The 9,424-nt window shown below is 45.3% G+C and overlaps 2 protein-coding genes across 2 annotated transcripts in view; one reads left to right on the top strand and one right to left on the bottom strand.

Annotated features, from left to right (window-relative positions):
- The window catches only part of LOC118422210 (lisH domain-containing protein C1711.05-like), an 18,268-nt gene extending 10,218 nt beyond the window's left edge, over window positions 1-8,050 (bottom strand). The window contains exons 1-2 of the mRNA XM_035829726.1: window positions 7,849-8,050; window positions 6,359-6,443 (exon numbers count right to left, since the gene is read on the bottom strand). Of these exons, the coding sequence (XP_035685619.1) occupies window positions 6,359-6,419 (61 nt within the window). The 5' untranslated portion in view covers window positions 6,420-6,443; window positions 7,849-8,050. The remainder of the gene's footprint in view (window positions 1-6,358; window positions 6,444-7,848) is intronic.
- LOC118422209 (vegetative cell wall protein gp1-like) lies at window positions 6,448-7,968 on the top strand. The gene has a single exon (XM_035829725.1). It carries the CDS (start codon window positions 6,448-6,450, stop codon window positions 7,966-7,968), a length of 1,521 nt encoding a protein of 506 aa, XP_035685618.1.
- Window positions 8,051-9,424: the final 1,374 nt, after the last annotated feature.

Genomic DNA, 9,424 nt, shown 5'->3' with positions numbered 1-9,424 from the left:
AGTCGGCGGGCTGCCGAGATCCCCTCATGAACCAATCCTGGCGTCGCGACGTTCATTCTGTAACATTTACAGTTTTAGTTTGTATGATATACAACACCTACGGGTTGTCAATAACTTCTGATTCACATAAGCCCAAAATGCGGCCGACAATAGCTGGCGAGTTGCCGAGATTCCATCCTGCCATACAACTCCACGTGACAGGCGAACGGTTTCCGTGTTTTTTACGGTTCCGTGGCGGTAATTATGCCGCCTACTATGCTTACGCCGTTCTCCATTTGTCAAACTACTGGAATTCCATCTACTACTGTAACAAGAATATACGGGGAGCCCTTGTGGCCGCTTTGAAATCAGGTCAAAATTTCTAAAATATCTGGAAATCGGCGGATTGCCGTCCAGCACGACGAGCAAACCCTTAGTTTTACTTAGTAGCTGGCTAGTGTTGAAATATTCAGAACCAGGCGGATCGTTAGCTTTTTGCTAGTGGTTTTTCAACCAGGGGGAAAACTCTCGTCACATAATACAGCTGGTAATCTATTAAATTCACCTTTTCCTAGTTTGTTTTTTCGTGTACTTGTATATTGGTCTGTTTATTCCCCTCTCAAGAATGTTTAGTCCCCTTATTTAGTTCATCTTGACGTAACGTTACATTGTTTATTTATACCATTCTATTTTGCAACAACGGATCCACACGGTGGGTAGCTGCGATCTTTAAGACATACTTGTGATCAAAACTGGTTATATGCCTCATGCATCCCTTTTCAAAATGTGTCTATCTCACAATTTACCGCATTGAGGAATTTATTTTCAAATAAGCAGCATTTTAACATCCATGACATGTGGCGTAATCATATCCGCCAGTTCTGTACGGGCCCGTCGCATGTCGCTCTGTTTTGGCGCCTTGTTACTGCTGTCGATCTTTTTGCCCCGCACATAGCGGGTTTTGGTGGCTAAATTTATGAAGAATTGACTCTCCAAAATATTTCCCATGTCATGGCTCGAGGCTGTTAAGTCGATGATCGAAAGTATTAGATTTGTAAAGAAGTTGAAATATTCCATTATTTCTTTATATGGGTTTACAGATGTTACCTAAGCTTTTACATAATACCGTTGATTCTCATGGTTGTATTTTTCCTAAGTCTCGGGCGGATTGCCCGAGCTTTATGAATAAAACACACCTTCTGTTTCCGCCAAACTTGAATGATTAGAGTCATTCTTGTATGAACGTGATTTTAAAGCCTTGCTCGGAAGTGAAAAAAGACTTTGCGACGCAAATTGATTTTGAACGGCCCGAGCAAGGCTGGGGTTTTGGCGCCAAAACGTTGCGAGACTTGCACTACTTAATATTCATGAGCTTCCTTGGTTTACACGTAATTCTGTCTCGCACATGCTTTTGAATATTCATGATCACGCTCCGAGCACGCGGAGCTGGGAGAGCCAGAGAGCCAGTTAATTAATATTCATGAGTCAACTCTCCTGGCAGAAAAACCCAACCACGCTGTCGGAAGGTTCGTCTTCTTGAGATCTCCTGCGATTTTTTCCCTCCCACCGCCCCATTCTTTCACCATTGATAGCATCATTGTCCTGATATCATTCTGCTTACCCCCCTTTTTCTGATCCTTATTCACAACTCCTTTCTTGTAGGTGGATGCACATTCGACCCTGTTGTGTATTTATTCAATGTTTACCGATGTTCCAGGCGCTTGGCTTGGCATTGGCATATCCGATTACTTTTACATTCAACTTGAAATGTTTTCTTATCACCATATGTTTTGCCTTGTGTTTATCATGATTGCATCAGGCATTACCTGTATCAATGCTTCACACGAGGCTTTTTGTGTTCTGTTCCCATTCCAGTGGTAGTAATGGGATAAAATTTTTCTTCTATATTTGACTATAGTTGTCTATGTTTTGCAACAACCTCATACTGTAGAGTGCTACACCTTTACACCTGGCTTGTTGTGTTCAGTTCCCATTCCAGTGGTAGTATTGGGAAAAATTCGTGGCTTGTTGTTTTCTGTTCCCATTCCAGTGGCATGTAGCACCAGTCTATGTAGCCCCGCCATCCGTTGGCTCAAGGACGTCCTTGGTTGGCTAGCATAGACATGAAATTTCAGGTCGTGTTCCGGCCTTATGTGCTTTCATGTTTTCTGTTACTATTCTCTTAGGTGCAAGGACTGATTTCGCCTTTATAAATCTTCCTTAAGAACTCTGTTCGCATTTCCCAATATTGCCCATTGCTACGCTATACTGTCCTCCATTGTACGGAGGTGTATTGAGGTTGTTCTGACATGCTATGACATTGCTCATTGCTGCGCTATACTGTCCTCCATTGTACTGATGTGTATTGAGAATTCTGTTCCCATTTCCAGTGGTAGTAAATGGGGTTCCTCTGCTATGTTGTAATATTGCTTAAGGCTGCGCTATGTTGCCCTCCATTGTTCGGAGGTGTATTGAGAATTCTGTTCCCATTTCCAGTGGTAGTAAATGGGATTGCTCTGCTATGTTATAATATTGCTTAGTGCTGCGCTATATTGTCCTCTGTCTCTATTGTACGGAGGTGTTTAGAACTCTGCTCCCATTTCCAATGATAGTAAATGGGGTTGCTCTGTTATGCTGTAGTATTGCTTGGTGCTGCGCTATACTGTCCTTCATTGTACGGAGGTGTATTGAGCATTCTGTTCCCATTTCCAGTGGTAGTAAATGGGGTTGCTCTGCTATGTTGTCATATTCCTTAGTGCTATACTATAATGTCCTTCATTGTACGGAGGTGTATTTAGAATTCTGTTCCCATTTCCAATGATAGTAAATAGGGTTGCTTTGCTATTTTGTAATGTTGCTTAGTGCTGCGCTATAATGCCCTTCATTGTCAGTATCATATGCGCCAAACATATGGCCGTTGAAGTACGAAACCTGGTCACTATTTAGATATGCGCATAAAATATTTCAATACGTTTTGTTACCTTGTGCATTTGCAGTTTATATGTTTTATTGCAAATCTATTCATTTGTTTTGTAACTGCAGTTATTCATCACGTGCCCAGTTTGCCCCATTTTCTACAGGGAAGCAACGCTGGACCCCTACGCTGTTCCTCAGAAGGTTAAGTCACTTTGAAGACCCCCAGCAAAGTGGTTGTTGGCTCCGCTAGCAACACATAGCAACCACCTTTGACCCCAAGTTTCCCAGGATTTCACCCATTATTCGATAATAGCTCCCCCCCCCCCCCCCCCCCCACACACACACACACCTAGTGTACCGACTGGCCAGGTGAGAGATTACTTGGCACCATGTAGGGGTACTGTCTGGGAAGGTAAGCAGGGCTTGTATTGGGTGTAGTGTTTCCAGAAATATTCTGAATGCCACTGTCTGAATCATGCTGTCATCATAAGTACAAATAACTTTGAAAATGATACAGTACAGCTGACTTAATACATTGCCCAGCTTCAGTCGCTTGTATCCAACCAATTATACGCTGGGACCAGTTTGGGCATAATCTGATTTCGACTAACAAGAAACTGTTCTCAAATAAATGCCCCAATCTTCCCGAGTAATACCAGGGCTATCTAAACCCCTTTTTTTTTCAGATTGACATCACTGTTGTAGGAAAATGATACATATACTTTCAGCTAATGTTCCAGGTCGGATCCACCAGAAGAAGAAATTGTTTCAGACTGAAATCTTCAGAACTTTCAAGAAAGTATTACTGTAAATGCAGAAATGTTCGCGGTGGATTAATGTTCGCGGTTTTCGCGGCGGCCGCTTCACCGCGAATTTAAAACCACCGCGAACATTTTTCCATAACAGTAAGAGTCTATAGTGCATGGCGATACCGCGAAATTAAAACCACCGCGAAAAGTCCGTTTTCCCGCTACCGCGAAATTAAATCCCCGCGAACTTAAATGCATTTACAGTACTTCCGTTGCTATCCACCAGACTAATTACAAGATTCCCGGGTGCTACTGTTTCTCTGCATTTTTTTTTTCTTTCTTTAATCTACAATAAGAAAACATGCTTTAGTCTTTCAGTTTCTGAAGTCAAGAACATACCCCAAAAATTGACCATGTTTCCCCCAAAGAAGGAGGCTGATTATTTTAAACTCATTGCTTTTAAACTAGTAATGTTACACGTATCATAATGTATTATTTCTATTTCCAGGCCAGTATGCTCAAAAATTATTGTTAGGTTAATAATTGTGCATCACTGCTTTTAAACTAGTAATGATACATGAAGTACCATAATGTATTATGTCTATATCCAGGCCAGTATGCTTAAAATTATTGTTAGGTTAATAATTGTACATTGCTGGAATGAGAAGGACATTCAGCATTACTGCAATGTAAAGCTAGTGCATAGTTGAATGATTAACAAATCGGACAAATATATGGCAGTATATACATTATTAATCTATTTCAAACAGTTTGTTTATCATTTGATCAACAGAACCCAAGCTGAGGTGTGACAAGCTGGAACTCACCCATTGTTCTCCTTAGGTAGACTAGTACCCTGCTGTCAGGGAATTCAACAAATTTATTGGCCATATTGTCACTTTATCCAAACAAAGAGATCACATTTCATGTCTGGAATGGCCAAAAGTTGCAATTTCGGCTTGTTATCTTTTTCTTAAAGGCGCAACCATATGCAATGTTTTTATTTGTCCCAAAGGACATGTCGGGTAAGCAGACAAGTTGTACTTTAACCTTCAATTTGTCCTGTGGGTGTGCATATTCCAACTTCCCTGTCAGGCTGCCATGAATATTTCACATATGCCATATTCTTAAAAATACTTTGAACATATTAAAGTATATCTCTGCTATAATAATACTAGTGGGGCTGGAACCACCTAAACATTATAGAGTGCTCTTTGCTGAAAATATACATACCACATTTGTGTCAAAAAATATGTTCTGAGATGTTGTGCCGAGGGCCTAGAAGGCCTCAAATCTAGTTGTGCTTATTATATTTATATCTTAATATCAGTGAGTCTTTAGGTAATACATATAGTCTGAAATATACTATTGGTCAGTAGCTCCACTTGAAAATTCAGAAAAATACCAGCCCAGTAACTTTCTACAGCACATCAGAGTTGGTGGACTAGTCAATTGGGCGCAGAAGGATGTAAAGTGTCTTTAACTCACTGAGTCCGTGGTATTGCTTCTGTTAGACTCACGTTGGCGGACTGCCCAAGCGTCTTTTCATACAGCACCCAAGTTCACTTTGGCTGGGACATCCAGTTCTTCGACTTAACGTTTGTCTGCCACCTCCCGCTCTTCACTTGGGCGGATTGCCCAAGCACCTGTTCATCCAACATCGATCCGACATCCAGCTCGTCGAACTTCACTGTTCCAGCCAACCCGGACTGATGAGCCGCGAAGTGCCTGTAGACTCTCTTACATGCAGTGTCTTGATATATCATTCTTAGAAGATTAATACGTGTAAACTTTCTGTATTAACGCATTTGTTTATGATACTGTTAGGTGTGAGAAGTTTTGTTGCTATTACATTACTGATTTCTGATGAGTTTTAACCAGTTAGCCTAATTTAAGCTTTCATTGCTGCTTATATTAGTCGTGATGATGTGACATGTCGTATTTTGAAATATATAATGATTGATAGGGTTGTCCCAAGTTACAGCTCTATTTGTGAATTGTTACAGATATAATATGTTGGATGAGGATATACCAATGTTTAAGTTTGCGATTAGGATGAATGCCATAGTAACGTGTTGTAAGGTTATCACAATGGCAAGTTTGTATGGATGAATAGTCACAGTCGTAACAGGTTGTTAAATCATGACTTTACTAGGGATTGTGTTTAGGAAGAGTCTTTCCATGATTGTAACGTACTTTAAGGTCTCTCGTCATTAGGTAAAATTGTACGAAGAGCTACTAGCCTTCAACCCCGTTGCTACATTTCAGCTTTCTTGTAGTGAGGTTTCTTATTCAAGGTGTTACCTGCTGGTATTGGGATGGAGGCTAAATTTATGAAGAATTGACTCTCCAAAATATTTCCCATGTCATGGTTCGAGGCTGTTAAGTCGATGATCGAAAGTATTAGATTTGTAAAGAAGTTGAAATATTCCATTATTTCTTTATATGGGTTTACAGATGTTACCTAAGCTTTTACATAATACCGTTGATTCTCATGGTTGTATTTTTCCTAAGTCTCGGGCGGATTGCCCGAGCTTTATGAATAAAACACACCTTCTGTTTCCGCCAAACTTGAATGATTAGAGTCATTCTTGTATGAACGTGATTTTAAAGCCTTGCTCGGAAGTGAAAAAAGACTTTGCGACGCAAAAGACTGTATTCAAGTATGGATGCCTGTTTTTTTGTTAAAGGAATTTTTTTAACCAACAACTCACCTTCAATACTGAAGACGGCAAAAAGGACGACAGAAATCACCAGGATGTGACGGAAAGCCATGATGACTCGAAGTTGTCTCTAAACCTGCATGAAGAAGATAAATTTATCTACCGTTATAATCTGGTATTGTAATGACATCATCTTCACACCCACTCACGGCCTTGTCCCCGCTCAGACCCCGTCCACACGGCCCTGTCCCCGCTCACACCCCGTCCTCACGGCACTGTGCCCGGTCACACCCCGTCCTCACGGCCCTGTCCCCGCTCACACCCCGTCCACACAGCCCTGTCCCCGCTCAGACCCCGTCCTCACGGCCCTGTCCATTCCCATCCCCGTCCTTACGGCCCTGTCCCCGCTCACACCCCGTCTACACGGCCCTGTCCCCGCTCAGCCCCGTCCTCACGGCCCTGTCCCCGCTCAGACCCCGTCCTCACGGCCCTGTCCCCGCTCAGCCCCCGTTCTCACGGCCCTGTCCCCGTCGAGCTGTCCCCGCCCAGCCCCGTTCTCACGGCCCTGCCCCCGCTCACACCCCGCTCACATGGCCCTGTCCCCGCTCACACCCCGTCCGCACGGCCCTGTTTCCGCTGAGACCCCGTATTCACTGGCCTCTTCCCGCTCAGACCCAGCCCACACGGCCCTGTCCCCGCTCACACCCCGTCCACACGGCCCTGTCCCCGCCCAGCCCCGTTCTCACGGCCCTGCCCCCGCTCAGACCCCGTCCTCACGGCCCTGCCCCCGCTCAGACCCCGCTCACATGGCCCTGTGCCCGCTCAGACCCCATCCGCACGGCCCTGTCCCCGCTCAGACCCGTCCTCACGGCCCTGTCCCCGCCCAGACCCCGTCCTCACGGCTCTGTCCCCGCAGACCCCGTCCGCACGGCCCTGTGCCCGATCAGACCCCATCCACACGGCCCTATGCCCGCCCAAACCCCGTCAGCACGGCCCTGTTCCCACTCACACCCCGCTCAGACCCCGTCCTCACGGCCCTGTCCCGCTCACACCCCGTCCTCACGGCCCCGGCCCCGCTCAGCCCCCGTCCTCACGGCCCTGTCCCCGCCCAGACCCCGTCCTCATGGCCATCCCCGCTCAGACCCCGTCCTCACGGCCCCGTGCCCGCTCAGCCCCCGTCCTCACGGCCCTGTCTCCGCTCACACCCCGTCCTCACGGCCCTGTTCCCACCCAGCCCCGTCTTCACGGCCCTGTCCCCGCTCAGACCCCGTCCACACGGCCCTATTCCCGCTCAGACCCCATCCACACGGCCCTGTTCCCGCTCAGACCCCGTCCGCACGGCCCTGTCCCCGCTCACACCCCGTCCGCACGGCCCTGTCCCCGCTCACACCCCGTCCGCACGGCCCTATGCCCGCCCAGACCCCGTTCAGACTCCGTCCGCACAGCCCTGTCTCTGCTCAGTCCCGTCACCACTGCCCTGTATTGCTCCTCAAACTAAGCATAATATACAAGTGCTAAAAAAGAAAAGAGTCGGTACTCACCACTGTAAATGCCTGACGAAGTTTGGTCTCGACTACTGGTCTCGACTTCTCTTCTGTCTCGAACTGATGCAGGAGGTGGTCACACAGCCTCATTCGTACATTTGGCACATTCCATTCTAACATACGATATGGGGATGTCCCTGTTTTTCCTATTTACACGAATATTCTACTTATGGCTTTGAGAGATGAAATGAATTCGTTTCGCATTTGGTACATGCCGTGCAAGATTTATTCGTTTCCGACATACCATGTGTTCTTAGGGAAAATTTAGTCTTCCCTCGGCAACTAATGGTTACTGGCCTCTTTTATGAAACGTAATCTTTCGGATGGAGGAATATATATGACATCATCGTATGACCCTTAATCCCTGTGAGAAATTCCATATATGGTGCATATCTAAAGCAAAGGTTCCCTCACCAAACTGCTACAGACCAAACACGTAAATAACCTATAACTAGTTTTTAGACTGAATGAATGTGTGGTAACTTAATGAATAGTCTTTGAAGTGTTTTGGTATCACAGCTTCAATATATCAATTGACGACAGTTGAGAACACCCGATCAAATTTTTGAAGTTTTGTGCGTTTTGCTGTCTTTCAAATTATACTTTTATACCATAGACCACTGTAATAAAGTTATAGATCGTATAAATCCAATTTTGTTTGCTCATTGGTGTCCTACTGTGTGTGTAATACCCCTGTCACATTTGGCGAAAATCGATCGGACATCGATTCTGCGGCAATCGCCCGAGCCTCGCTTATAATAATAACTTTATTTCACAACAATTGGTCAAGGTACAAAGTATGTCTTACATGTGACAGGGACGGTTTTCAGGTGAAAAATACTCGCAACCCTCTGTCGATCTTAAATATGTCCGATCTTCCATCGATACGCCCGAAGATCGTGGATAATGCGACAGGGGTGTACGGGGAAATGAACAAGTCAGGTGTCGGACAAATCCGACCCAGCTCGGTGAAGACTAATACCCCCCTCACATTAGGCGAAAATCGATCAGACGACGAGTCTGTGAGCTCTAAATTGCATGACCCTGACTGGAAGGGGGGATCTCTGTCATTTCTTCGTCGGCAGCAGGGTCAAGCCTTCTCGTAATTTAGAGCTCGCAGACTCGTCGTCCGATCGATTTTCGCCTAATGTGAGGGGGGTATAAAGACCCCTGAAAACAAGAATGACAGTAGTTTCAATGGAGAACACACAGGTCATTCATTCAGGCGCCGCCCTTCTACTAGGCCTGAGCGACCATACAACAATTAATACCGGATTTATGGAACCCTGCTTGATTTCATAATTAAAATACGATGTGAGATGTAAAAGCAATTTCAACAAAATGCACAAAACGTACAAAATCATTCTTAATCTTTGACATTCGTTGCGTGATCAAATCTTTGATCGTTCAGAGATCGCAGAGCGGTCACAGCCACTAGTTTATGCCTCCAGTCCATTTTACGGCGCTCTCACGGCGCTCTCGCTGCGATGGCAAATGTGCCTCATCGCCGTGAGAGCGCCCCGATGCCAGAAAAAGCTGCTCTAGCGGAATGTCTCTGGCGACCCCAGCACGT

The sequence above is a fragment of the Branchiostoma floridae genome, chromosome 9 (genome assembly GCF_000003815.2).
Source record: "Branchiostoma floridae strain S238N-H82 chromosome 9, Bfl_VNyyK, whole genome shotgun sequence".
NCBI lineage: Eukaryota > Metazoa > Chordata > Leptocardii > Amphioxiformes > Branchiostomatidae > Branchiostoma > Branchiostoma floridae.
The sequence above is the reverse complement of the archived record's forward strand: the minus strand, read 5'-3'. Positions and strand labels throughout refer to the sequence as shown.

Excerpts from the sequence above, each read along its gene's own strand:
- LOC118422209 (XM_035829725.1), top strand. The coding sequence starts at position 6,448 with ATGAAGAAGATAAATTTATCTACCGTTATAATCTGGTATTGTAATGAC.